The 26840-nt window shown below is 55.2% G+C and overlaps 12 protein-coding genes across 18 annotated transcripts; all 12 read right to left on the reverse strand.

Annotated features, from left to right (window-relative positions):
* Positions 1–89: 89 nt before the first annotated feature.
* ABB37_04098 (putative histidine secretory acid phosphatase) lies at positions 90–1695 on the reverse strand (the record flags this gene model as incomplete). 3 transcript variants are annotated; one of them, XM_015801659.1, is made up of 1 exon in its annotated part: positions 90–1695. In XM_015801659.1, exon 1 carries the CDS (start codon positions 1590–1592, stop codon positions 90–92), a length of 1503 nt encoding a protein of 500 aa, XP_015660279.1. In that variant the 5' UTR covers positions 1593–1695. The 3 variants fall into 3 exon arrangements, with proteins under 3 accessions (XP_015660279.1, XP_015660278.1, XP_015660277.1); XM_015801658.1 differs by having other exon boundaries at positions 90–1673; XM_015801657.1 differs by having other exon boundaries at positions 90–1655.
* Positions 1696–2345: 650 nt separating this feature from the next.
* Positions 2346–3658, reverse strand: ABB37_04099 (putative ubiquitin fusion degradation protein; the record flags this gene model as incomplete). The annotated part of the gene is made up of 1 exon (XM_015801660.1): positions 2346–3658. The coding sequence occupies exon 1, from the start codon at positions 3309–3311 to the stop codon at positions 2346–2348; it is 966 nt and encodes a 321-aa protein (XP_015660280.1). The 5' UTR covers positions 3312–3658.
* Positions 3659–4116: 458 nt separating this feature from the next.
* ABB37_04100 (hypothetical protein) lies at positions 4117–6502 on the reverse strand (the record flags this gene model as incomplete). The annotated part of the gene is made up of 1 exon (XM_015801661.1): positions 4117–6502. Exon 1 carries the CDS (start codon positions 6055–6057, stop codon positions 4117–4119), a length of 1941 nt encoding a protein of 646 aa, XP_015660281.1. The 5' UTR covers positions 6058–6502.
* A 580-nt stretch (positions 6503–7082) lies between these two features.
* ABB37_04101 (putative cop9 signalosome complex subunit) lies at positions 7083–8496 on the reverse strand (the record flags this gene model as incomplete). Its single annotated transcript, XM_015801662.1, has 1 exon — positions 7083–8496. Exon 1 carries the CDS (start codon positions 8271–8273, stop codon positions 7083–7085), a length of 1191 nt encoding a protein of 396 aa, XP_015660282.1. The 5' UTR covers positions 8274–8496.
* A 428-nt stretch (positions 8497–8924) lies between these two features.
* ABB37_04102 (hypothetical protein) lies at positions 8925–11163 on the reverse strand (the record flags this gene model as incomplete). Its single annotated transcript, XM_015801663.1, has 1 exon — positions 8925–11163. Exon 1 carries the CDS (start codon positions 11079–11081, stop codon positions 8925–8927), a length of 2157 nt encoding a protein of 718 aa, XP_015660283.1. The 5' UTR covers positions 11082–11163.
* A 1190-nt stretch (positions 11164–12353) lies between these two features.
* Positions 12354–12920, reverse strand: ABB37_04103 (hypothetical protein; the record flags this gene model as incomplete). Of its 2 annotated transcripts, none has more annotated exons than XM_015801665.1 (1): positions 12354–12920. In XM_015801665.1, exon 1 carries the CDS (start codon positions 12783–12785, stop codon positions 12354–12356), a length of 432 nt encoding a protein of 143 aa, XP_015660285.1. In that variant the 5' UTR covers positions 12786–12920. The 2 variants fall into 2 exon arrangements, with proteins under 2 accessions (XP_015660285.1, XP_015660284.1); XM_015801664.1 differs by having other exon boundaries at positions 12354–12851.
* Positions 12921–13458: 538 nt separating this feature from the next.
* ABB37_04104 (hypothetical protein) lies at positions 13459–15433 on the reverse strand (the record flags this gene model as incomplete). Its single annotated transcript, XM_015801666.1, has 1 exon — positions 13459–15433. The coding sequence occupies exon 1, from the start codon at positions 15268–15270 to the stop codon at positions 13459–13461; it is 1812 nt and encodes a 603-aa protein (XP_015660286.1). The 5' UTR covers positions 15271–15433.
* A 529-nt stretch (positions 15434–15962) lies between these two features.
* ABB37_04105 (hypothetical protein) lies at positions 15963–17388 on the reverse strand (the record flags this gene model as incomplete). 2 transcript variants are annotated; one of them, XM_015801668.1, is made up of 1 exon in its annotated part: positions 15963–17388. In XM_015801668.1, exon 1 carries the CDS (start codon positions 17136–17138, stop codon positions 15963–15965), a length of 1176 nt encoding a protein of 391 aa, XP_015660288.1. In that variant the 5' UTR covers positions 17139–17388. The 2 variants fall into 2 exon arrangements, with proteins under 2 accessions (XP_015660288.1, XP_015660287.1); XM_015801667.1 differs by having other exon boundaries at positions 15963–17368.
* Positions 17389–18343: 955 nt separating this feature from the next.
* On the reverse strand, positions 18344–19399 carry ABB37_04106 (endo-1-like protein; the record flags this gene model as incomplete). 2 transcript variants are annotated; one of them, XM_015801670.1, is made up of 1 exon in its annotated part: positions 18344–19399. In XM_015801670.1, exon 1 carries the CDS (start codon positions 19064–19066, stop codon positions 18344–18346), a length of 723 nt encoding a protein of 240 aa, XP_015660290.1. In that variant the 5' UTR covers positions 19067–19399. The 2 variants fall into 2 exon arrangements, with proteins under 2 accessions (XP_015660290.1, XP_015660289.1); XM_015801669.1 differs by having other exon boundaries at positions 18344–19345.
* A 781-nt stretch (positions 19400–20180) lies between these two features.
* ABB37_04107 (endo-1-like protein) lies at positions 20181–20987 on the reverse strand (the record flags this gene model as incomplete). Its single annotated transcript, XM_015801671.1, has 1 exon — positions 20181–20987. The coding sequence occupies exon 1, from the start codon at positions 20901–20903 to the stop codon at positions 20181–20183; it is 723 nt and encodes a 240-aa protein (XP_015660291.1). The 5' UTR covers positions 20904–20987.
* Positions 20988–21883: 896 nt separating this feature from the next.
* ABB37_04108 (putative protein-l-isoaspartate o-methyltransferase) lies at positions 21884–22859 on the reverse strand (the record flags this gene model as incomplete). Its single annotated transcript, XM_015801672.1, has 1 exon — positions 21884–22859. The coding sequence occupies exon 1, from the start codon at positions 22664–22666 to the stop codon at positions 21884–21886; it is 783 nt and encodes a 260-aa protein (XP_015660292.1). The 5' UTR covers positions 22667–22859.
* A 401-nt stretch (positions 22860–23260) lies between these two features.
* ABB37_04109 (hypothetical protein) lies at positions 23261–24564 on the reverse strand (the record flags this gene model as incomplete). 2 transcript variants are annotated; one of them, XM_015801674.1, is made up of 1 exon in its annotated part: positions 23261–24564. In XM_015801674.1, exon 1 carries the CDS (start codon positions 24215–24217, stop codon positions 23261–23263), a length of 957 nt encoding a protein of 318 aa, XP_015660294.1. In that variant the 5' UTR covers positions 24218–24564. The 2 variants fall into 2 exon arrangements, with proteins under 2 accessions (XP_015660294.1, XP_015660293.1); XM_015801673.1 differs by having other exon boundaries at positions 23261–24507.
* Between the last annotated feature and the right edge of the window lie 2276 nt (positions 24565–26840).

Here is a 26840-nt window from a genome sequence, read left to right on the forward strand (position 1 = left end):
AAACGACGCTGGGTTGATGTACCCGAAGGGCGGGGGGGGGGGGGGTTGCGACGAAAAACTATCAGAAACTTCTGTAGGGCGTTTACCCTTCACTCACCGTGCTTGCGAGTGGCCGAACCGAGCACGACGCCCTCCTCGACGCCGCGGAGAAGACCAGCAGCGATGTCCTTAGCCTTCTTTGGGTCCATCGTGCGCGGCGTCCACGCCATGGGGACCGGCGATGAGTTCGGTTGCGGGGCAGGGGTGGTGGTCGGGCCAAGCGGGTAGCACTGGAGGTCCTCGCGACCCAGGACGTTCCCATCAGGGCAGGCGGTCTGAGGGCATACATAGCGGTAGAGCCAGCAGTAGTACGGAACTGGCTTGCCATCCGCAACGGTGCGCGGGCATCCCATGTTATCATACTGGTTCTGCGGCATCGTGCACTGCCCGTTGGGGACGGAGGGGCGGGAGTAATCCATCATGCGGCGGAAGCCGTCGAGCGGACAGATGCCGGTTGCCGCCAGGTACTGGTTGCCGGCAGCGTCGATGCAGCGCACCTCCATGTCATTCAGCACAAACTTATAGCTGCCGGTGTCCTGCAGAATCGGGTTGCCGCGCAGCGGACGCACGTACCAGTCGTTGGGCGACTCCGTGTCCTGCAGCAGCTCCACGATGATGGAGGTGGCGTACGGAGGATTCATGGTCACGTCGTTGTGGTCGCCGATGGTCGCCGCGAGCGGCGACACCATTACGTCGTGCGTGCTGAACTCGTACAGCGTGAAGGACGGCGACAGCTTGTGTGCGTTCATGTTGGCCACCATGGTCTGCGCGAGGTTTTGCGCTGCGGACCCCTGAGTGTTGTCGATCTCCACGGACTTGTCGTAGTCGTAGATAAAGCGGTACCACCCAATAGTGTACGCGACAAGAGCTGGCATAATCGCCGCCAATTTCTTTTTGGCTTTAAGGCGTCCGGCAGCGTCAAAAGAAGTCGCAATATCGTATAGGTTGTAAGCACAGTTCGAACGTTGCTCGAAGTCACTGCAAAGACCCTCGATGTAGGCTTCCTTCGCAGCGTCCTCAATTTGCGTCTTTGTAAGGTGTGAATCGATGATGGGGTTGAGCGCAGCGTTCTGCTTGTCCATATCTAACCACCGCTTTCCAGCAACAGAAGGCACAATGTCCGTGTTCAAGAGGGTGTCGGTGGTGTAGTTGTGAGAGTACACCACCGGATAGAAGTAGTCGTCCGGAAAGAGGCCGCTCAGGAAGGCGGTGGCGCTCTGGATGGTGCGCTGGATGCCCGTGGAGCGGGTGTACACCACCGAGGAGTTGTAGCGCGTGGTCGGGAAGAGAGGTTTCTCCACCAGCGAGAGGTCGCTGTAGCGCTCACGCACGAACTGGCCCACGGAGTTGAGCATCGCGATGCCTGCGCCCGTGAGCTCACCACACGGGTACTCGAGGCCGCAGATATCCGTGGTGTTGTCCACCACCAGGGAACCACGCGCACCGTGGCGATGCGCGACTTGAACCATGCGCACGACAAGACGCGCCTCCGCGGAGAGCGCCGCCGTGACCAGCAACACCGCCAGCAGCAGCTGGGTGACCTTGAAAGGCATTTTGAGAAGTAAAGATTTCGAAAAAAGAAAACTTCGGTAGTGGTGGTAATGTTACGTTAGAGCTGGTGACGAGTTGAAAGCTGTGGTGTTGGCGTTCGTTCTCTTGGCCAACGGTTGTCATGAAAGGATGCAGAACATAGGAAGTATTATAGGAAAGCGTGCTCGAGGTGGACGGTTGCGAAGTTCTTCCGCGCCAAGAGGAAATACGTGGCAGTCAGAAAGCGCGTCGTTGGTCCATCGCCTCATGTGTGAGAGTCGCCAGTTCTCATTCGTTGTGCTTCCATGTAACAGTAGGAATAGTATTGGCAACACTGCAGGCTTCATAAAGATAATTCAAAACTGGCGTTGTAAACCGCCTCTGATTGCCATGCCATGTGTGTGTGGCTTTTCCCTGCCCACCACAAAAAAGAACCGCAGTTGGAGGAGCTAAAAACACAGAACTCACAAACAAGGATGGATATGACACACAAGACATTCGAGCCTGCTCATCTAGGCGTAACACGTAACCGCACTCTCGATCAACACCAAGAATGAAAAAGGAGCTACCAGCAGCGAGGCGTGAGACGTGAGGACCTTTTGCTGCGTCAGACCTCATTGAACACCGATCCCAACACACCCACAAGGCGGAGGGTTTCTGTCTGGCGGCCGTCGTGATCGAGGACAAGAGCGCTTTATCCGTCGAGATCAACGGTAGATGAAGCTTCTTCTCCTCTATCCTTTTTTGTGTGTGGGCGGGGTTAAACACCGTGGTGCTTAGACGTGCTTTGCACCACCACCCAGGGCTCGGAGGCGCATCTCGCGCAGCTCCTCTGGACTGGGACGGACGACAGACGTAGCCGAGGACGCACCATCAGTTGCATCGCACGTTGACACCGCGCTGCCGCGCAAGGAACGACCGGTGCCTGTGAAGGCGCCGCTCCTCTGACCGTCTTGATGCGCGGAAGATGATGGCTGCTCAGATGAGACTGCCGTAGAGGCGCCGGCAGGTGTCTGCGACGCCCCTGCTGGCGCGTTCGTGTCGGTGAGGCTCGGTGGTTTGAAGTGGAAAGGCTTGAACTGCACCCCAGTAGGGCTGCCTGCGCCAATCACGTTGGAGCCGGTGGGGGAGGCCACTGAGTGCAGGCTTTCCTCTGGTGGGGAGGGCGGCATGTCGAGCGGCCGCTCAAAGTCCACCTTCAGCTCCACCGGCGCACCATCGGCACGCACAGTGAGTATGCCGTCGACAGAATTCTGCTTCAAGTCGATGATATCCACCAAGTCGAGCCGAAACTCGCGATCAAGGTAACTAATAACGATAGTTGCCTCTTTCGTTAGGACAGGGTACTGTGACAGCCGCAGCTCCAGCAAGTGACGTGGGTTTTCAAACATCACCAAAGCCTTCTGGTGCGGCCGCAGCTTGATGAGAGAGCCTGGCGGCAGGCTGCAGCTTTGCACCTTGACAATCATCGTACACTTCAGCCCGAGGTGGTCGAACATCCAATCCGGTAGCACGACGGAGCCCGCCTGTGCGTTGAACTCTAGCACAGCCGCGTACACCCGCTTCCTAGCGGGGGTGACGATCTCAAATTGCAGAGGATAGACCATCGTAATCCTGCTCAAGTCGTCCAACACGCTGGATGGCAGCAGCACACGACTGCCGTAGTTGATGCGTTGCTGATTGACGGTGGAGGCCGCCACTGCCGCCAGACGCGTTTCGTAGCCTTCCAGTAGTGCAGCCATGGTGGGAGAAGGCTGTGTATGTAGTAGCGGTAGCAGAAATAGTAGCTGTTTTGCTTTGGAGGTGATTCCGCCACACGTGCTTACAAACGCTTCAGGTGCCAAAAATATTTAAAAAAAAAAAGATGCTTCTTCTTCCGATTTGTGTGCACTAAAGCACTTGGCGACGACGAACGTATTGGAGGACAAATACTGGTTCTTCAAGAAGTGCAGTGTTTGTGTGGAAGCGGTGCCACGGCAGAAGGGATAAAACGACAACGCGTAGTCAGCTTGGAAAAATTTATAATACCGCTAAGAGCAGAAGCCTAAAGGTTTCCTGCCAAGAATAGAGAAGGTAAAAATACGTGAGCTGACGGAGAGGCGCGGAGACAGGGAAAAAAAGAAGAGAAGAAAATGAGGAGCAGTAAGCCGCCGGTAACAGTTTTTTTTATTGCCGTTGTTGCTGAGAGGGGAGAGCCACGTTAAAAAGAACGGCTTAGCATTACCCGTTGGGGGTCTTTCGATGATCACCGACAAAGGCGTATCGAGGGCATGCCTTGGTCAGCAAAAGAAAAACCAATAACAGCGGCGTGGGTGAGTGGACAAAAACAAAAAAAACTCTTGAAAATAATTATAACAATCACTCCTGAAATTCAAAAAGAAGCTAATTGGCTTCCACGTTTGTCAAGTTCTCGGGTATTTGTGTGTGTGTGTGTGTGTTTGAATGTGTTGAGGAGCAACAGGCCGTAGAAAAACCGGCGGAGGAGCACAGTCTATTCGAAACAGAAAGAGAGAGAGGGAGAGAAGATTAACTACCAGCCTTCTCGTTCTACCCAACAGACACTTCGCCCATGAAGGTTCGACGGTACTGCTCCAACTCTCGCGGAAAGACGGCGCTGTCCGCGTACAGCCACCGCGCAACGAGCCAGCTACCCTCGCGAACCTGCACGCCGTCGATACGCAGGCTTGTTTCTGGCGGGGCGACGGCGAGTCCGTCCACCGCAAACGCCGCCTGGCCCGCCCCGTTTGCCGTGCGCTTCAGCCCGCTCGGCGTCAAAAAGAGTGTCTCGAGGTAGGCAAAGAAGGCGCAAAGATCTTGCTTGTGGATGTCATTCATGCAGCGCAGCTCCAGCTCAAAAAGGTCGGTCTCCGACGACACGGCGGCGGCGATGAAGAGCGTGACAAAAGGGTCGTGCGGGTGCTCGCACACCTTGGTACAAAACTGCTCCGGCGGTGGCAGAAGAAGGGTGAGGGAGGAGGAGGCGTAGGCGTCCACGGGCGTCGCCGCATCGGCGGTAGAAGCACGTCGTGCGGTGACCTGCTTGAGGGGCTCAGGGAAAGTGGTTGGAGCGTGATCTGCGTGGTGCAGAGTGAGCGTGATCAACACGTGCGCGTCGCGTAGCAGTGTGCTAGCGCCAGGGAGAGATGCAGTGGCTGTGGAGTTCGCAGGCCGGATTTCGACCTTGGCGTTCCATAAAACGCTGCTTCTGCCTCCGCTGCTCGGCGACAACGTTAACGTGCTGCGATAACTACTCGACTGGGCTGGTGCTCGCACGACAAGGTCTACTGGAACGTCGAGGAAATAACGGCTCTCGACACCCGCTATTTGCATCTGGAAGACGTTATGTCCACATGGTGAGCTACTGTCGCGCTCATACAGCCGCGCGCTCTGCGCGGTGTAGAGTAAGTCAGACAGCCGCTCCTCGTACACGCCCGTGTGTGTCTGCAGCTGAATGATGTACGCCACACCGTGGGAGACGAGGTAAAAGCAGGCGAGGACGACTGGCGACGGACCGACGTGGGCGTTCACGTATGACTCCATCACTGTCGTCGCGATATTGCGGGCGGCGGTTGACAGTTTCACTTTAAAGTAGGCCTTCGACGCGTCGGCGGCGGCGCGAGCGCGGGCCAGGGAGCGCTGCACGTATGCTGCCGTGGTCACGACGCCTCCACCGTCGCTTTCCACCGCGGCGCAGCTCTCCGCCATGATGCTGAGGCGTGAGCCATCCTCGTGTAAGAAGCGCATGACATCCAACGGGTAGCGGCAGGTGCACGACTCCTCAGTGTAGCCGCGCGTGACGGCGGCGGAGAGGGCGGCAATGCGCACCTGCACGGCACCACCAGGCGCGCGAGGGCAGCTGTGCTCGGACGGAGCGGACTCGCTGGGCTTTTCAACGGTGCCGCGGCCGCGGAGGAGGACTGGCGCAAGACGAACGGAGGTGGGACGAGCGGCGCCGCTGCTTGTCAGCTCCGCAGGGGGGACAGGAGGTGTTTTAGCGCTAGCGTCGGTGTCGCAGAAGCCGGTGGCCTTCCCATCTCTCGTGCCCGGACTCGTGCCGCGTCCGCGCAGGTTCTCGACGATCGTCTCGGAGGCCGCTTGGATCGTGCCGACGACGGAGACAAGAGAGCCGTACAACCAAGAAAAGAAACCACATTCCGCGCTGGCAGGGCGCCCGCTTCGTCCGCCTTGCGACGCCTCCCGTTGCGACACAGACCGGCCATCACGGCTTTCGGCGGTGGCGAGAGAAGCAGAAGGGGAGGAGAGGAGGGCGAGGGATGTGCGTGGCACACCAGCGTCGACGAGCTCAGCGCGGGTGTAGCCTTCCTCTAAAAGCGTGCGCGGCGAGGTGCCGCCGTGGAGCCGCTGGAGAATTTCCCGCCGACGCTGCTGCGGAGCGGCGGATAGCTTCAGCGTGGCACAGTAGTACGCGAAAACGCCAACGGCGACAATGACCGGCAGACCCCACCCGCTTCTATTTTTCGTTTCCATTTATCGAGGCTTGAGGACTGTGGTGGTGATCATGAAAAGAACCAAACCATCAGTAAAGAAAAGCAGAGGTGGAGTTGCTTCTTGTGAGTACTTGGTACAACACAGAAGCGGAGACTATGAAACGCGCGTTCTTCTTGCGCTAACACTATTTAACACGTCAACAAAATTTGTGAGGCGGTCACACACACACAAAAGAAGAAACACAGTTTTTGTTGTTGCCTGACTAGGAAGTTCCGTCGAATGAGTCAACAAGAAAACATACAACAAGTGGTGACTCTCGTTGAAACTTCCGCCTGTGACAGTACCGCTTTTCTCGATGTGTCGACAGTTTTTGTTGTTGTGTGCGTGGCAAATGAGGGTAAAACAAAAAGAAGGTCGCAAAGCACGAACAGGTCGTTTTGCGTCGTCACAGCACGACGTCGACGTTCCAGTGAAACGTCAGCGCTGCAATGCGGTAGAATGCAAGAGGGAGAGCAGGAAAGAAAGAAAGCGTAGAGACTCGATGTAAAAAAAAAAAACTTACACAAGTAGGTTCGTCAAACTGATAATATTGAACTTTTCTTTGGTCTCGTTTTTCTCTGTTTCGGAGAAGGGCCTGAGCCGGCTGAAAGGAAAGCAGCCCATGTGAAACGACATATAGGTACGTTCTACATGATCATGCGTTGGCCTCAAACGCAAATGAGAGCTGTATCATAGTTTCCTCTGTTACCGAAAGAAAAAACAGAAACCAAAGTCGAAAAAAGCAAAGTATTAAATCGGCGAAAGTGATTCAGACATCTTGCCTTCAAATGGATCAAAGCCCCCGCTTCAACTTCAATGAATGAGTCGAAAAAGGCCCATCATACACAGTTGCTGAACGTCAGCAAAAAAGAACTTTCGAACGCGACATCTAAAAAAAAAAGACAACGTGACCAACAGGGAAATGACGACACAACAGCAGCGTCGACGATAGATAACAGAGGAAAAAAGTGGCAGATTTGTGGACTACCCGATAACAAAAGCGTGTGTGAGTGCTGTTTTTGCTGCTAGGAGAGCAGGTCAGGACGAGCTGCAGCGATGACCGCCGTCGCCTTCGCAATTCGATTAAACACGTCCGCGTCCGTCATCACGCGCTGCCGTGCACCTGCCTGTCCTTCGCCGAACTCGATAAAGCCCGTATCCTGATGAATAGCCACCGGTAACCGCTGCGCGTGTACCATCGACACCAGCAGGTCGTAGAGCTCCCCTTCGGTGATGGCATCATCGTCCATGTGTACGCACAAAGAGCGCCAGTAGACGCAGTCGAAGGCTTTTGCGAGCAGCAGAATGTTGTGCTCGCGCAGCGCGTCACGAAGGACATTTGTAGGCACGTATTCCCCCGCAGCAGCCAAGACGGCTGCCGTGTCTGCGGCGCGGAAGAGTTGTTGGCTGTAGGCCTGTTGCACGTAAGGATAAAGAGACGGCAACGCGGCGGGGCTGCATCGAAGTAACACGTCATGCAGTGCCCCCTGCCGCACCCCTTCACCTGCCCGTATGCACAGCGCGGCAAGCGCAGCCCGGCAAAGGACCTCCGTTTGCTTATTTTTGTCATGGAGAGCCAAGAACGATTGAAAGGCACGCACGTAGTCGTTCTGTTTCTGCCGGTAGCACGCCAGCTCAAAGAGGTAGGCGCACACGACGGCATCGCGTTGCCGCTGCGCAGCGTCGCCCAGTCGCACGCACGACTTGACCAGTCCGTGGTACAACGACATCCCCTTGTGCACCGCCGAGTCCACGTAGCGGGTCCCGTCGGTCATGCGGGACGCCACGAGTATGCGCGCCACGCATGCCAGCCGCTCGATAGCCGTAAAGCCGTCGTAGGTGAAGAAGGCCGGCGACTGCAGCAGCTCGCGGTCAAAGACGAGCACCTTCTCGTAGTTCTGCAGCGTCACGTTCGCCGTGGCCAGCGCAGCGGCGAGGAGCAGTGTCTCACCGGACACGGTGGTGGTCGCCGAGGAACTGGAGCGAACCTCCGGCATCATCCATAGCAGCTCGCCCGCCTCGGCTACACACACGGCGCCGTCGCTGGTGCGGGTATGACGCAGCAGCACCGTGCAGAGCTGCGTGAAGAAGCGTCTGCGCTCATCATAGGCGACGGCGCGCAGACCTTCCTGCGCCACTGACGCGGCGCCTTTCGCGTCTCCCCGCTCCAACGCCCTGTCTACCCCGTCCCAGCAAAAGGAGGACGTACTTGCCATGCTACAAGTGCGGTGTTGACACGACGATGATGTTGCTGGGAACACACACACACACACACGTGGCGATGTTTGTTTTGTTTGAGACGAGAGACGTCTTGTTTCAGCCTTCTGTGAAGCGACGAATTGCCGGTCTTGCTGTGCAGACAAATGAAGACAGACCTTCTTTTTGTAAAGCAGTGAAATTGCGATAATAATAATAATAATAATAAAAGCGTCGTCATGCTGTTGGCCCGAAGAGATGGAAAGAGAACAGGGGAAGGCAATTCAGCAGAGCCGGAAGTACATTGTGGCCACCTGAGGAGCACCGCACGCCACCAAAAAATCAACAACAACAACAGCGTCTCCTTGAAGCAGCGAATCCATTTCTTCATGTTGCGTGCCCGATAAGCAGCAACAAAAAACAACGTTCGTGTGTTGCTGTGTTTTTTTTTCCTTCTGTTTTGGAGGGGGTCAAGCTGCATTGACATCCCACCAAGTCCCTTGTGTTGCCAAAAGCACCACGAAATAAGGGAGAGCTATTGTGTTTTAGAGAGAAAAAAGAAAAGCACACCTTACATTATACGTCCAATTATTCGTGTAAAAGTTGTCAGGGAAACCAACCATCGTCGATTCGTCCTGGTTGGGGCTCGCTGGCTGCCTTACGGCATTCCTTTACTTGCGTGCCTTCTTCTTGGCCAGAAAGAAGTCCAGTGTGTCCTTCATCGAGTTTTGGGAGTTGGCGGGCTTCGCATCTTCGGCTCGCTCGCGCTTCCCTTGACGGGCCTTGGCGACGGTAGAGGCGAGCTGCGCCACGTCTTCCGTGACACGCTTGTCCTTCTGCGCCACCTCTAAATGGAAGCGCGGATCGGAAAGCAGCTTCGACTTGAAACGGTCGTCAATTTGCTCCGCCGCTTTCTGCGCCTCCTGCTCGCGCCGTACGTGCTGCACCTGCAGTGTCACCCCGAGCTGACTCGCCGCGCGCATTTTCTTCTTTGCCGCCCGCTCCTCTGCGAGTCGCTCCTTCACCTGCTTCGCGTGCGTCTTGCGGCGCTCCTTGCCGCTTGCCTTTGCCGAGCCATCGTCGTCGGTGCCCATCAACTCTTTCAGCTTCTGACGGTTCTCGGCTTGGTGGTCCGCCTGAGCCGCCTTCTCGGTCTCGCGCTCCTGACGCAGCATGTCCTTCTTTGACTTCTTCATCTCCTTGCGGCGCAGCTTGTACTTGACCGCCGCCTGAGTGGCGAGGTCGGCTGACTGGAGCTTTTGCTTTAAACGGGTGTCGTGCTGCAGCCCCGCCGCCTTCGTGTCGGCGTCTAAGTCAAAGGTGGTCTCCATGTTGCCGGTGACTTCACCATCGTCACCGTCGTCCTCCTCCTCCTCTTCGTCCTCTTGCATCTCCACGTCGCTGAAGCGATTAAGGGAGTCGTCATCGCTGCCGTCGTCTAGCCCATCCACCGCACTCGCCGTGGCGCCATGTGCATCTTTCTCCTCCTCTTCCTCCTCCAGTTTGTCTGGGATGCCGCCGACCTCCTCGAGCAACGCAGCGTACTTGCGACGGATGTCGCGCTTCTCACGCGTCCTCTTCGCCGGATCGGCCGGGCCGCCATCGTCGTCCGCGTCGGAGTCCGCCGGGGCAAGATACGCGGCAAGGTCGTCCTCCTCCGTCGTGCCGGTGAAGCTGTCCTGCACGGACTGGTGGCGAAAGACGTCGTCCTGATCCCACGAGATGCGGAACTTGCTCTGACTCATCGCACTCATCTTGAAGGAGGCGAGGGGGCGGAAGTTGGCGGGGATGTGGTCGGCCCGACTGACGGGCTGCGCGAAGGTCTCGTCGTCGTCGATGTAGCGCAGGTCAAGCACCACCCCGCTGGCCTCAATATCCATCCCGTCCAGCTCGTTGTACACCGCCGCGGCCGTGTCAGCCGAGTCGAAGGAGGCAACGGCGTAGTAGTACTTCATGCGGTCCATCTCGTAGCGGCGAAACTTACCGTCCGAGAAGAACTCGCCATCCTCGCCCTGCTCATGCAGCATGTCGGGGTTGTCGTCCGTCCACCCGTCACTGCGCGGCTCGCTGATCTCGTCATCGGAGACCTCCTCGGGCAGCTCCACCGCCGCCGGCATCTCGGCTTCCCCCTCTGCTGGTGCACCATCTTCACCCTCCGCGGACGCTGTCGCGTCTGCCTCGCCCGGTTTCACCCACAAGTCCGGCCCGTGCGTCTTCTCCAGCGCGATCATCTTCTTGCCCCACTCGCTCATGTACACGCAGACCTCGTGCAGCTGCCCGCCGAGTGGGAGGGCGTGGAAGAGGATGGCGTAGAGGTCGACGGCGCGGACGTGGTCCCAGTCGCAGTTGACGATGGCAACGCGGCGACGTGCCTCGATGAACTCGACCTCGTCCGGTGCCCAGGCGTTGACTTCGTCATCCAACGCCGCCTCCTCCTCCAAAGGCAGAGAGCCGACCTCCTCGACGTCGACATCCTCATCACTGGAGGTGTGCTGCGAGACCTCCTCGTTTTCCTCGTCGTCCTCCTCCGTTGCCTCTTCCATCGCGCCGTCATGGTCAGATGGGGCGAAATACTTCGCAAATCGCGGGTCCTGCTCGGCAGACTTCTCGGCGGTGTCGCGGTGGCGGCGGTGGGACTGACGGCCCGCCTGTGCTGACACCTGAAAGCGCGGATCGGTAAAGCGGGCGGCGAAGCGGCGGTCTCCGTTGTCGCGTCCACGGCCGTGGCCACTGCTCACACTTCGGCCGCGACCGCCTCCGCTGCTACCGCGGCCACGGTAATTAGAGCCGCCTCCGCGACCGCGAGAGGAACTCTGCAGTGTTTTCATACCTTCCTGGGTGTTTATACGTGTGTGTGTGTGTGTGTTCTTCGTTGTGATGAGTGCCTATGCGTGCATGTTGTTCTGTGTCTGACGGTGCATTTTGAAACGTTAAGGGAGGGATGAGGCGAAGAAAGAAGAAGAAGATATGAACCGTAAGTGCAACATGCACCAGTCAAATTGAAGCTGAGGATATCAGTGAAAAAAAAAACCCGGCGCCAATCCACGAAAAGAGAAAAAAAAGGGAGTAATATGAGTCAATAATCTCCTCTACGTATACGCGTGGACTAATCTACTTGCCGATTAACGTCAGATATGCTTGCTTCAAACATCGAAGTTTAGTGGCCCCACGGATGTATGGCGTTCAACTTTCTTTTCTTCCCGTATCGTTCCTTTGTTGATATTGCTACTGCCCATTTTTGAGGCCTCCAATGCAAGCTGCGAGCGCTTTTGGTGCCGAGTGTTGGTGTTCTATCGTAGCATTGGGATGGTGAGCCACATGCGACTGCAAGACCGTGCTGGCGTCTCCACACTTCTGGCAACCTACGTGCCTCTCAACACAGAATAGTAAAAAAAAAAGAAAACACCTTAACACACACACACACACACAGACATGGAATCCATAGAGCCAAAGACGGAAAATGTAGAATTCACGCAGACATTACTAGCACCGAATGACAACTCACCAGCAGTCGCGCCAACGAGCTGGATAAGAAGAAGAGAGGAAAACTGTTTTGAAGAACAAAAAAAAAGTAGCAAAAAAAGTATAGAGGTTGCGCATGTTTACAGGTGTGAGAGAGACAGTGAGAACAAGGAAAATCCGGGCTACAGCCAAACTATATCTTCCCTCCCACCCAACAGCCTTTTTCTGCTTTTGAAGTGCTCTGTCGCGCCGTTTTTTTCCCGGCTGCTTTGAAGGTACGCAATGCCAGAACCGGACAACAATAATAACAACAACAAAAACCAAGAACGGGAACATAGCGAGAAGGAACACGCGTACAACATCACTAATAATAATAATAATAAAGTTATGCACATGGTCAACAGCAACAAAAAAATGCACTGTGACAGCTATATATATATATGACTGTTCACATGGAACACAGCAGCTGCCGCCATCATCGATGCGTTCGCTGCAGCCGCCACAAAAAGAAGGAGCATGAATTCAGTGTCGAGGCGCACACCAAAAACAAAGAGTTTTCACGGAAGCAGAACGACCATCCAGTTTCAATATACCGCAAAACCCAAAAACCGCGGGCCGCCGCTGTTTTCAACTTGCATCTACACAAGCTTCTTCTTTCGGATGCTGTCCTGAAGGTAGGTGAGGGCGCCGTTCACGTTCCCAATGAGGCAGACCCATATAAACACGATTGCACAGCTCCACATGTGGTAGATCGGATAGATAGCTACGATGAGCATACAGGGTCCAAAGCAGATCAGGATTGAGGCGACTAGGATGTACCCCTCGTGATGGCGGTACCACATCGGATCCTTCGGGATCATAAAGTAGGCCGTGACACCCCACATCGTGAAGAAGGCGGCAATGCAGAACAGCGAGGGGTAAAGAAAAAGGTTGTTGGTGTGCTTCGCCGAGATGCATTCCTGGATCATCCCAGTGGAGTAGATGATGCAGAACAGGAACGTAGAAATGCAAGAGCGCCGCACAAAGCTCTGCAGCGTCTCCGGCTCCATCCTTTGCATGTTTGACTGCATGTTGAACGTGCGCGTTTCAACGACAGAAAAGCAGCAGCAAATCGATAGCGGAATGATAAGCGGCGCTCCGATACCAAAAGCAGCGGTATGCAACAGTAACAACACGAATCGAAATAGGTACTCACAGGGCGGTTCTAAAGGAGAGGTGGGAGAGAAGACACAGAAAAAGATACAGTGAGTAACCAAGAGCGAAGTCGTGTTCATGATAGGGAAAGGACTCTACAACGCCATTGAGAGAAATCGATAGCGTTACCTGCATTTTCAAGAGAAAAAAACCAAGAAGCATCCGAGCCTTGAAAGGTCCCCGTTGGGAAATGTTTCGAGCGCGTGCCTTTGTGGGTGGAGGGAGAAGGGCCACAATAGCTTTTCCTTTGCTCACTTCGTCATCATAACAATTCAACCTCGATAACACAACCAACACACACCAATATAGGTGTAATTGAAACGAAATACATTTTCGTTTTTACATCGCGTAAACGCAGATAAGTAAGAATAAGAAAATGTTTCCAAAAAGAAGGTGAAAAAGCTGACCCGCTGTACTGTACATCAACGAAACCGTTCTCCAGTATAAAGAGCGAAAGAAAACAGCAGCAGCAACACATTCAAGGGTGAACTCTCCTGTGCTTCGCTTCGCTACGCATTTCATTTTCGTTTCCAATGGTTTATTTGTGCTCTACGACGCACTCTCAAACATTGTCGTGTTCCCCCCGAGCTTCTTGAGTCGTCGAAGCGTCACCGCCTCTAACACATCCATCTCATCCGGCTTCAGCACATCACCGCTAAGAGGAGGCAGCGGACTGCCCGTCGCAGCGGCGTTCGCCGCCGCAGCGCCATCAACTGAACAGCGAACAGCGGGCGTAAGTTCCACCGGGATGTCTAAGCTGGTGATAGATCGCATGGTGTCCACAGGTGGCACCGCGGTGACGGTCGCTTCCTTCCCCACCGGGTGCGGACTCCGTCGTGCAGCGCCGCCAGTGGCAGAGAGGCGGGTGGCGCTTGCGGACGAGGACGCCGAGCACCGCACCCCGCCGTTCCCCTTTGCGGCCTGCGCCTTCAGCAGCGCCCCGACATCACGCCGCAGCAGGTCCTCCTCCAACGAGCCGATCTCCTTCTCCAGCCGCGCGGTCTGCTGCACGGCGGACACCCAATTCGCCTCCATGTTCGTAGCGTGCTGACGCAAGTCTTTCACATTCGCCATGGGACGCAGCGGCGCCGACTTGCGCAGGGAGTTCTGCTGCAGCAGTTTGAGGGCGTCGCGCGCCTCATTCGCGCTCTGCAGTTTGCGCGGATCGCCGACGGCGGTGCGGAAAATCAGCAGTGGCGGCTCGGTGAAGTCATCCATCACTTTTTCCTCCGGCCGCATGTCGATCGCGGCGGTGTACTTCGCGGTGGCGTGCAGCGTTGTGGGCACGTAGAAGCGGTTGGCCCACTCCGCCGTCATGGTGTCGTAATACGACGACAGAATGTACGAGAGCAGCGCGGCGGTCTGTGCCGTGGCCTCTTCGTTGTGGCGGTGGAAGGGGACGGGGTGCAGCGGGGAGCCGATGAGGTGCACGACTGCAATGACCGACGCGATGCCGGCAGGCGTCACACTTGTGGCGGGTGCCGCGGCGGCTGAGGTCGAGGTGCGTGCGACGGCGTTGCAGTCGGTGTAGCGGTCGTGCACCGGCACCAGCAGCTGCGCCGCATTCGTCTGCTCCATTAGCTCCGTCAGGGACAAGTCAGCGGCCAGCCCCTTCGTCGCCGCTGCGGAGGGGTGCGACTGGGGCAGCATGTTCAGCGCTACGCCAGTTTGACACACTACACAGGGCATCGAGGTCCCCGGTGTGCTATAGGGTGCGGAGTGGACGAGGGAGGAAAGGTCGCGTCCCACCACAAATGGTGCGACGAGGTCGGAAGAGGAGTTCTGGCGAGGGCGTAGCCACAACAGCGCCACGCCCGCCCTGCACTGCACCGCCAAGCTCTCCAGCACGTTGTACAGGGTGGCTGAGACTAAGTCAAAGGCGCTCACCATACGCTTCAGCTGATACGGTGGCACCACGCCGTCAAACATCTTGAGCGGAGCAGCGCCCGCAGTGCGGTCTAACGTCGTGGCGTTGGCCGTCAACATCATCTGCTGCTGCTGCCGAGAGGTGCTCCTCGCCGTGTCGTTCATCGCCGCTGCGGCGTCGCGTTGCCCGTTCTGAGGGTGCGTCGGTGCATCAGCACTGCCCTTATTTGTCGCCGCACGCGTGTTGCCACCGCGCGGGTCCTTCTGGCGATCTTGCAGGATTTGTGCCTCCTCCGTCATCATCCCGCAGAGCTGCTGGAGGAGCTGTCCGAGCTGCACGAGCCGGTGCGCGTCCTCACTCGTTTTCCCATGCGTTTCACGCAGTAATTGGGTGGTCTGACTTAGGCAGCGGCCAACGCGATCGCTGAAGGGGATGGGTTCGAGCAGGCTATCAGGGAAGCTGTGCCCACAGCTTGCACAGAGATGCGCAGACATGATGTACTTCAATAGAAGGTCACAGACGGATCGATGCTGCTGAACAGCAAAAGAAAGAAAAAAGACAACGGTGACGCGGAAAACGACGCGTGATCGGAGTCTGTCGTTTGTGGTTGAACAAAACAGGGTCAATCGTGCAGTCGCACCCTTGCATGGACCTCACTGAAAAAAAAAAAAAAACAAGGAGAGGAAAATGAGAGAAAACGCGGAGGAGGAGGAGGAGGCATACAAGAAGGGGGAGAAAGAACCTTCAAGCAAACAGCGACGCAATTTTGCGCGTCCAAGGGTCGGCAGGCATGAATAATACCACTCGCGTTTCTGTCTAACGCCAACCCGTTCGAGTATCAAAAGAAAAGTCAGCAGCACAGGGCTTTCTTCGCGCATGATTTACACTGCCATTGTGTGTTACGCACCAATCAATGGCAAACGGGGACAACGCAGTAAAAAGAGGAGGGGGGAGAGGGGATAGAGAGAGAAACACTACGGAAATATCGATGTTTCAACAATGAAAAAGGGACGGAAAATAAAAAACCCCGAGAAAGCTGAAACAAGAGAACCACGACAGAGAACACCGTGAAAACAAGCGTGTGCCGTGCTGGCCGGACGCTACGCTAGCACAACAATTTGTAGCCATCCATTCAACAAAACACAACCGTTGCCGTTTTTATCGCACACCTCTCACCGCACTTGTTTTATTCAAACGCAAAATCTGTGTCGTCCAACGGCGTTGCGAGGCTGCCAAAAAGGCTTCCCAGCGGTACGTTGTCTTCCCGATCGTGGCGCATGGCCATGTCGAAGAGCGTCTCGTTCCCGCTGTCCAGATGCTGTGGCTGCTCCCGCCTCGTCTTCTTCGCCGCCTCGGCCACCTCCTTAGCGTCATCTGCAGCGACTACATCGCGTTTACGCTTGCGTGGTTTCGCACCAGTGGGGGCAGCCGTTGCTTCTTCCCCTGCGTCCAGAGCCGCCGGTGGCAGCACCGCCTCCGCCTCTCCGATGTTCACCGTCGACGATGCACGCACCGGCATGCCGCTTTCAATCTCGTCCACCAACGCCAGCTCCTCCACCGTCAGCTTCTTCGTCGCGACGGGCACCTGCGCCTCCTTCTTCTTCGCCTCGTAACGCTCCTGAAATACCTTCATATCGATGGGGCTCTTCTGGTTCAACGCCTGCTGCACCTCTGTCGGCTTCAGCCGCATCTCCCGTTGGTACAGCCGCTTAATATCACTGCGGCTGCGACGAGGGAAGAGCACCGCGATGGCGCCGAAGTCGGTGCCGTATTCGGAAAGAGCGCGATAAAAGCTGCGCACTTCGCCCTCGCTCCAGTCGATGCGGGCCGGCCGACCCGAAAGCGGTGGCACCGCGATGGCCGTCTCACGAAAACCATGAGTCCCATCACGCTCGCCGTCGCCGTCGCTGGTCGGCTGCGCCACGCCGGCCTCTGCCCCGCCGTCGCGCTCCTCCTCGTCGGACGAGACCGAGCGCTGCGGTGGGTGTCCGGCAGCGAGGTATGGCGAGTGCCGGCGAGAGTCGCTGCTCCGTGCATAAGACGCGAACGGGAGGGGGGAGATGCTTGTGGGCGGCCGTGGCAGGTTCCCGCCGCCGCTGCCGCCTGCGGAGGACCGCATGTGGGCAGTGGAGAGAGCACCGCGCATCACTTGTCCAATGGAGAATTTTTGCGGATTACTTGGCTGCGTCGGTGGTAGCTGGTCCACCGGCATCTGTGCCAGCACACTTAACGGAAAGCTCTGCGGTGCGTAGACGAAAGGTGCATTGGACAGGCTAGGGGCGGAAGCCGGGAAGGCGGATATGCCGGCTGCCACGTCGTCGTCGAGCTGATCGGGCGGGAATTCAAACTCGCTAGCGTCCATCTTGTTGTTCTCTGCTTCTTCGTAATGTGTTATTCTACTTTATGAGTGATCAATACGGTGGGAAAGACAACCACCAATGAGCAAAGGATGAAAATGTCAAAAAAATGAAGCAGCTCGACCAGAAAGAACTTCTCTACACGTTTATCAAGAAAACAAATTACACACAAACCAACCGGCAAAATTTTGTGTTGTGTGTGTTACCGTGGAATATGAAAGCCTTCGTGTGCTTCTTTTCACCACAGCACGGTGCTTACAGAGAAACACAAAGAGAGACAGGGGAAGGAGAAGAGAGGGAATGTGGAGCACGTACTCTACGACACGTAACAACGCTGACGGCGCCGTAGTTGCGCAGCGAGCTGAAGCGCTAACCCCCAACGAAGGGACGAAAAACAAAGGTCTAACGAATACCACTACCGGAGAGCTTGACGCCGGAAAGTGACGATCATTGTCCTGTGACAGCGTGGCGACACAGCGTCTACAGCAACAACAACAAAAAGGTCTCTTGCGCTCTCCGATGGGGAATCAGGAAGACGTGTGTCTGCCTCTTCGACTTACTTCCATTCGCAGTCGTTCATGTCACCTGGAGGATTCAGCTTTCCATGTGCCGTTCTAAAGGCTACTGCACGATTCAATCAGTGACTTCAAGAAAAAAAAAAAAGCATAAGTGATGCTGTTACAGTGTAGAGAGAAAACAAATGGGTTATCCAAACGACAATAACAACAGAGCGATGTATGTCCGTTACGCGAATGGAGAAACCACGAGAGAAATCGATGTGTTAATAGATCGTCGCGATTGCGTTATGTTTTGTCGCACCCGAAAACGTTTTATACATTTTTGCAGGAAAATAAAGCTTGAAGGAAAACTCATTGAAAGAAATTTTTTTTTGAAAGAAAACAAAGTGACATAAAAGGGAAAAAAAAAGAATTGACTACAGAAAAAGACTTCAAAGAGGCCTTTCCACGCTGGAGACGCAGAATGCGCGTAGACGGCCCTAAATAAGGAAGGAGAGAACGAAAATAGTGGTCGGGCTTCCACAATGCGCCGTCTACACGATCTTCCGATAGTGAAGATCAGTTGTATCCAAAGTGTAGGCCAAGTTTCAACGCTTGACTGCACCGGTATGCACTGTGCAACACGCTTCTCTCCCTCTCCTTACGCCCCACAAACACCGGGTCGAATCTTGTCTGCGCACGCTCCTTCCATCTCAATGCAGCGTCTTCTTGAAGAAGTCGAGGGCCAACTGGCGGGCCACCTCCACCTCCTCCAGCTGCTCCGGCGTGTATGTGTCGGGGTCGTAGCGGGAGCCGAAGTAGCCGTGCGGGATCTTGTCGAAGCGCCTGTACACGTGCGGCTCGACAGGGTGGGCGTTGACAGCCGCCTCCACGTCGTCGAAGTTCGGCTCATCCATCGATGGCATCACCAGCACCGGCGTCTTCGCCGCTTTGACCGAGTCCGCGTTGAAGAATGACGGGTGTGCCGTGCAGACCGAGTCCACCGTGCCGTCCGCCGCCGCCTGGAAGGACAGCGCCGCGCCCCAGCAAAGGCCAATGATGCCAACCTTCTCACAGCCCATTTTGTGCAGCATCTGCACGGCACGGGTGACGCGCGGCTTGTGGTACTCAAAATCGGACGCGTAGGCGAGGAAATCCTTCCACTTCTGCGAGTCGTAGTTCGGAGGGTACTCGTCGCGGCTCCACGCCTTCTTGCCGAAGAAGTCCGGCATGACGACCAGGTAGCCCTGCGAAGCGAACAGATCAGCCAGACGCTGCGAGTTGGGCAGCATGCCGAAGATGTCGCTCACACAAATGAGACCCGCCTTGCTGTCCAGCGGACCGGCCACGTACAAGTTATCACCGGTGGGGTGGTACACGCACGTGGCGGCCGTGGCGTCGGTCGGGCAGCAGCGGTTGGGGTGCCCAGATGACATGTTTACTCGCTGTGTGTGTGTGTGTCGGGTAAGAATAAAGGTCTTATGCTTAAAGCGAAACGACAAGAGAAGAATAGGTGAAAAAGACAGGTTTTTGATGGCTATACAGTTGACTAAACGACGGATATCTGTTGGATAAAGAAAGCCCCGCAAAAGCGGAGACAACAGTTCATCAACCATGCATGCACAGATGAGTGTAGTGCACGAGGAGAGACGAGAAGAGGAGCCAACGAAGGTACATTGCAAGTTGAGTAACAGGCGTCTGCGCCCAGTGAGCATTGCTGAGAGAACACCACTTTTTGCTGCTACATCTCTGGTTCGTGCAGAAGCAGCTGAACGAGGCAGGGATGAGGTGGGAAAGCGCAAGGATCAGAGTTGCGGCAGCTGATGCATTTCCATAAAGCACTTCAAGCTCACAAAGGCGGTCTTTTTCCTTCCTCTATCTTACCAGTTTCGTGTCCCTTTTCCTTCTGCCTTTTCGTTGACACTACGCGGACCCGAGCACACACGATGAGGGGGCGACGTTGGTATTGAAACAAACAAAAAAGGAAGAGCCGGCTCAGACAGTCTTTGAACAGTTGTCGCGATATCCTCCTTGCAAGTCGTGACGTCGCGCTTCGACCAAAGAACTTTTGGTCTCACTGGAGAGAGTGATAGAAAACGAAGTAAAGGACAATAAAAACAGAATAAAGCGCCTTTAGCTAAAGAGAAGGAACAAGGCACCGCGAAACTCGAGACGGGTGCGTTGGAAGATGACAGGCGGTAGTCTCCATCCGGTTCATTTGATGTTTGAGTCCATTAATGGAGACGGCGGCCTTTATATAAATAGAAAAGAGAACGAGAATTACCCCCAAAAAGATATAACCATAGAGTGGAGAATGGTAACAAGAAAGTTAAAGGAGGCTACTGTTGTGGTCGTACGTGAGGAGCGGGCAGCAAAGGGTAAAGATGACGGCGACAAGCACACAGCGACTGCAACGAGTTTTGATCCGCTTGCAATGCAAAGCACAACACACACACACACACAAAGATGAAATAAAAATGAATCCTGCACGCCGGTATTCATGGCTTCAAATAAACGAAGTACAGTAGCGAATAAAAAAAAAAAAGGTGACTAGTGCAGCGTCGTCTGCAGGAAGTCCAGAAGAAGGTGGCGTGCCTCCAGTGCCTCCTTCATCTGCACTTCCGTGTAGTTATCCGGATCATACCGCGATCCAAAGAAGCCGTGTTCAATGTTTTCAAAGGAGCGGAAGACTTTTGGCTCAATCGGGTGCGCCTTCACAGCCTTGCCAACTTCCATCAGCGGACCGTCGTCGACACCGCCCAGCACCAACACACCCGTCTTGGCCAGTTGCACATCCGAGGCATTGAAGAAGGCCGGGTGTGCCGTCGCCGCCGCATCGATGGTGCCTTCGCCCGACAAGATAAAGGGCAGCACCGCTCCCCAGCACATGCCGACGGCTCCGACCTTCGCACATCCCATCTGCCGCAGCATCTCCACTGCCCGATCCATGCGCGGCTTGAAGTTGTCCATGTTGCGGCTCCACACAATGTGGTCCTTCCACTTCTGCGACTCTGGGTCCACGGGCCAGTTCTCCACCGGCCACACACGCTTGCCAAAGAAGTCAGGCATGACGACGAGGTAGCCATTCTCCGCCAGCATATCCGCAAAGCGCTTCGAGTTTGGTTGCATGCCGAAGATGTCGCTCACCACCACCACACCTGCCTTGCTCTTGTACGGGCCGACGACGTAGAAATCGTCGCCGGTGGGGTCGTAAGGGCACTTCGCAGCCGGCTTGTCCGTAGGGCAGCAGATATACGACTCAGTGGAAGGCATCTTTGCTTGTGTGTTTGTTTGGCGATTGTTTTTCCCTTTCTGGAGTCGAGAGGACAGTGTAAAGGAAAGAGAAATGTGCGTGGCTAGAGAGGGAAGACAAGGGGAAAAGAGGCACAGCATGGCAAACGAGTAATTATATATATGTATAGGTGAAAGGAACTCAATTAAAGCTGGAAAGACCGTATTCGGAATCAAATATTGTGCATGGCCACCGACATTCTTGTCGCGCTTGACGTCATTTATTGGAAAATGACGGAAGGCTTTGCCCCCGAGGAAATGTTTATCGGGTATTCTTCTGTGCATGCACGAATTGTACTTTGAGAACAGCACGCTTTTTGAAGTAGAGGATAACGAAAAGAGGAACACGTACTCACCAAGAAAGAGGGAGAGAGAGAACAACAACAACAAAAGCAGCGGTGTTTTGCGCGATCAGCGGTTTAACGGACAGCTCGTGAAAGAACATCTGAAGAATTTTAAAAATGAAAAGCAGTGGAATTGTGTAATGCGATAAAGAAAAAAACGAAAAAGAAAAGCCTTTACACTCGTTTGTGCTCGCACGCGACGGATCGCATGACACTTTCAGGGAAGCAGGTTGAAAAAAGAAGGAGAAAAAAATCGTTTGCGCTCGCTCATCTTTTGTAATTGTTCTGTTTTTTCCGCTGGGCTGAACAAGGGCCGTCTGCCTTCTCCTCAGCGCGAGTTTCGTTCCTCATCAAAAACAGGCAACAAATCAAAAGACAGCAACTGAATTGCCGTGCCGACCGCACGACGCTGACAACAAACAAGCCAACAACACCGAAAATGACACCCCACGAGAGCGATGGAGGCGTCCTCCTTGAATCGTTCAGCGAATCAACAGCAGGTATTACGACCCTCAACGTGGCCTCGTGGCGTGCACGTCGTCACGGACGCGGTGATCTCGAGCAAAACAGGAGAAGCAGCGTAACGAAACACCGCAGCCACTCTCTCTCCCCCTGTTATCAGACGTTACTATTGCTTGCATTTCGGCCGAGTTGGGTATCCAGCGAGGTGAGAGGAACAAACTGCACGTCGCACACGTGTCGAATCGACACCTCCCCGGCGCATTTTTTTGAGAAGACGCGCAGCGCCTGCACCTCGGAGGGCTGACCGACGGGAATGACCAGCGTACCGCCGTTGCGCAGCAGACGCAAATACTCCGGCACTACCGCCTGCGGTGCCGTCGCACCGACGTGAATCACATCAAACGCGTCCGCCGGCCCAATTCCAGCGCCGGCGATTGACCGCGGCTTGCGGCCGTCCCCGTTCAACAGCCGCACCCGCTGCTCCCGCATCCAGTCGGGAAAGTGCTCCGTCAGCACCTTCTCCGACTGCCGCAGCAGCTCCGGCGCGTGCTCGACGCCCACCACGTCAAACATCGGCGCCGGCCCGCCGTGACCGACGGCCTCGCACAGGGCCGCAAAGGCCGCCGTCATGTAGCCGCTGCCGCTGCCCACGTCCAACAGACGCAGTGGCTGGCGGTGTCCTCGGTCGAGCTGTTGGTGATGCAGCACAGAGTCGCACACAAGCTCCAGCATGATGGCGTGCATGTGCGGGGCGCTGATCGTCACCCCGTAGCCGATGGAGAGGGGCTGATCGAGGTACGCCTCCGCCCGGTTGCGCACGAAGAAGGCGCGATCCACGCGCCGCATCACATCGGCCACCTCCGGCGTTTTGATGAGACCTTCCTGTTGAAGGGCGGCCACCATTCCCGCGTTCGTCGCTGCGGAGCAACGCCACGCCATTTTGTGCTTTCAAGCTCTTGTGGTTGTTTCGAGGAGATGAATAGCTGGTTATTGAAAAGGAGCGCCAAAAAGTGAGAGGCCTCGAGTCGTTCGTGCGTATTTCAGCACACAAGAATGACGGACAGAAGCGAAAAGAAACACAACACAACTGAAGACAAACCGTGCGATTTGGAAATGTAAGTACGGTGGTCGCTACAACACAAGCAAAAAAAAGACCACGGTGAGAGGAGGGAAGAAGAGTAACGCGTGGTGGCCGGGTTGAAAGGCACAGCGACTGACCGGCACTCCGTTGCGTGTCCTCGTTGACGCAAAAAGCCGTTGTGTACCCTACGTGGTGATCTGCGAAGCACTGCGTGTCCACCAATTGCGCTCGGCCCAGCACCAAGACCATTTTATTTTGTTGTGGCATACGATATAAAGGCGATTAGGGAAGCGCACACCGCAAGCAGAGCACATGCGCGGAGGAAACCTGACGAACACTTCACCGAAGAAGACAATTAGAGACGGCGGCAAACACAGTGAAAGGGAAAAAGAAAACGGTAGGTATCGCAGGCGTCCGCGAGGTTGGGGCGTCCCTCTCTCCTTCCAGCCTCCTCAATACCAAGTAAACCAGGAGGTGCTGGTGTCAGGCGGAGGAGCAGGGGTAGGGTCCTGCACTACCCTTTTCCTCGCATACGTTTCAAGAGGAGGCCGCACCGCCGCCTCCGTCAGCGACCGGGCTGAGAAGCGCACCGGTGGCGGGACAATCGGCAGGGGCATCGCCGCCCCATTTTTCGTCCACACCGGCTTCAGCGGCGGCACGGCAGACGCAGTGTGGGACTGCCCCGAGCTCAACGACGGCGAAGACGTAGGCGGCAAAAGCACGGGCAACTTCTCTGAACGCGAGCCATTTACATGGCACCCCTCCACCAAAACCGTTTCGCGTGCCTGGCGAAGTGCCTCTCGTGTACGCATCAGCTCTGTCGCGAGAAAGCGAATGTTGTCTAGCGTGAGGGCCGCGTGGGCGACAATGTCGCCGTCCCACCTTTGCATCTCCTCCGCGGAGAGAGAAACAGGAAGTGACGGCGCAGATTGAGGGGAAGGGGGCGATGATAACGCCGGATTCGCTTCTTCGGTCGAGCGCTGCTCCGCCGTGCCATTGCGGATGCCCTTCTCCTCCCTTTCGTCCTTCTCCGATGAACTCGCCTGCAGTTCTCGCAATCGGGTAGGCCAGTCAACCGTGACCTTCATCGAGGCATCGGCCGCGGACACGTCCTCGCCGGGGTGCTCGAGGGCCCAGAGCACCCGCTCAAACTGCTGCACAAAAAACACCATCGCCTCAAAGGTGGAGATGCGGCCGAGCTGCTTCCACGCCTGGTGCTTGTGCCGCTCCGTCAGGTGCCACAGCGACGGCTGGGGCTCGTTGCAGGGGCCGTGCTCAGCCTGTTGTCGCAGTGCGTAGAAGAGAAGGCGCTGCGCATCCGTCAGCAGCGGTGTCTGCTCTACATCGCCGATATAGAAATCAAAGTACTTCGCCACTTCGTAGTACTTCTCCGGAAAAGGCAGGTCCATTTTTACTTGTTCTTCGTTTTGCGAACACAACCACCACAACAAAAGGCCACTCCGTCAGCTACACAGTTTCGAAGCCACTGCTTTCGAGGTTTTCCTCGTCAGCGCAAAAGACGAGAAGGAGGAGGTCGCTAGAGTCGCATGCGCCAACGCCGCTCGTGAGGAGGAGGTGGAGGGCGGTTGTTCGTTGCAAAACAAGAAGCGAAATAATGGGGAGAAGCAAACCGATCGCGAGCCTGTTGATTAGGAGCCACCACAACAATAGGGCGCCGAACTGATGTGTGAAGAGTTGCTTTGTAACAGCGACACAGACGCCACGTCAGGCGTTGTTTTGAAGAGAGAAAACACCCTCGTGAAGAAGGGGAGACAGGGGGAGGGGGGTACAACGAAGCTGAGTTGAGAGAGAAAGAGGACAAGAACCAAAAGATAATCCGCATTCAAAAGGAAGGAGCTTTTCAGCTCCACTTTTTCTTTCCCACGCTTCAGTACGGCCTTAAAGCCCTTCCGATTCGCGTTCCGCCGCTCACAGGCTCTTGCGCGTGCCGTGAGGCACCTTCTAGGCGGCGTGGAGCAATAAGCCTTCAAGGGAGACGTGAAGAAGAGAGAGAAAAAGCGCCTTTCATGAAATGTGTTCGTTCGCTTCGTCACTTTCTTGTGATTTCAACACATCGGATGGCGCAAATGGAAAATCCACAGCGGAACAACATATGTATGTGTGCCAACTATAGTACCAAACAAATAACCAGAAATCCATACACTTGCGTCAATTCTGTGGCACCAGCGACAAAGATACAGTAGCGCAACACAAGAGACTCCAGGAAAACAAGAATGAAAGCGACCACGGAGATAAAGCGAGTATGCCAGCCTCTGCTGTTTCGTGGTAACAGCTCGGTCAATGAAAAATAACAACAACAAAAATGTGCGTGGAGGGCGTCTCCGCGTTCAAAAGACAGGTTTTTCTTTTGAGCGCTGCAGCACATCTACTTTTCTCCCTTGGACGCAGAGCGATGCTCTGAACGGCCTGTTAAGCAAATCGCTTCCCTTTGTGTTTCAGTTAGACGGCATCCACCTCTTGGGAGGAACACATGCCTGTTCTTTCTCTCTTCTTTTTTATATATTTTACTGTTGGAGGAGAACTGATGCAAGTAGCAGTGGCCATTCTTTTTTGTTATGCTTGTTGATGTTGTTGTTCGTACTGCACGATCCGCAAAAACCCATAGCAGCAGCACAAGAGCTTCCCACTTCTTGTTACAACCAAAAAAAAAACTGACGCGAAGGTCAGAGAGAGCCCACTGCTTAAGCTCATAATAACAATCATCATCATCATCATAGAAAAGGACGGCGTGATTGAGTTAGGACGGCACACCAGCTCAGCTGCGGGCAGCGACACACGTCCACGAGCTCACTTATCACGTCCATCTCCTCACCTCAAACTGCCGCCAACGACAACACTCCATGCGGGAGCCCACGGTGCCCGACGCAGAAACCACGGAGCCCTCTGGCATTTTTGTGTTTTCCACCGCTACGGCGTTTCTCATAGAACGCGTGATGCTGGTGGCGACTTCGTTTCCAGTACGAGCGCTTGCGTGTCTGCGCTGCACGCCAGACGCTCAACTTTGTTCGCAGTCGCCATTGTGAGTTGCCTTCAATGTGCTGATGCTTTCTGTTTTTGTATGTCACGCGCACGTCGTCCTTTTCCCGGTGTGTATGTGCGGAGGTGCCTCAGACCGAGAACAGTTTTTGTTGTTGTTGTTGTCGAATGGTGCGGATGAGAGCTACGCGTTGTGGTGAGCAAGGGCATCGCTGCAAGCCTGGGGACCTTCTTTCCAGCCAACTGGGGGTGAGGCCAGAGAAACAAGAAACGGAAAAAAAGAAAAGTAGCACAGCTGAATAAGCACTGGCAATTCAAAAGTGGCACTACAGGGCCAAAACAACGTCATGCACGAACGCCTAAAGGAGGTGAAAAGGAAGAAATCAATTAATCACTTTCATCCATTTTTGAAACACGAAGCGTGCGTCAACATCGGCGGATAGCGCGTTCGCTCTGCCTCATGGATTCCCAGGGGATGCTGTGCGCACACGAGTGTGCGTGTGTGTAGCGTTGACAAGGAAACTGGGTTTAGAAATTGAAGAGGAGGAAAAACGCGAGTCTTCGTTTTCAATTACCCTTCCAGTTTCACTTAACGACAATCGCACACCCGCACACACATACGCGTGAAAGCTCTGCTTTTCCCCACCAACATCGTCACCGACCACACCCGTGCGTCACACATTATGTTTTCGGGTACAACACAACGGGCGTGCGATGTGGAAAAAGAAAAGCGGGAAAAACGCGAAAAAAAAGGTACACCCTTCACCACGAGTGCCAACACGTGTAAAGGCTCAACACGTGCGTCTCCATTTTTTCCTAACGATGTTGTTGCTTTTCCTCTGCCACCGCATGACAACACACAGCCGCAGAGAACGGTGGGAAGGGTAGAAGGACACGAAGGTGGATCACACAAGAGCGACGCAGCGACACTTGCGTTTCTCCACTAACAGCAAAAAAAAAAAAACAAGAGAGGGAAAGAGGAGGGAAAAGAGCGCGTGCACAGGAACAGCCGTCAACGAGCTCAAGGAAACCAAC

Source organism: Leptomonas pyrrhocoris, assembly GCF_001293395.1.
Source record: "Leptomonas pyrrhocoris isolate H10 chromosome Unknown, whole genome shotgun sequence".
Lineage (NCBI taxonomy): Eukaryota > Euglenozoa > Kinetoplastea > Trypanosomatida > Trypanosomatidae > Leptomonas > Leptomonas pyrrhocoris.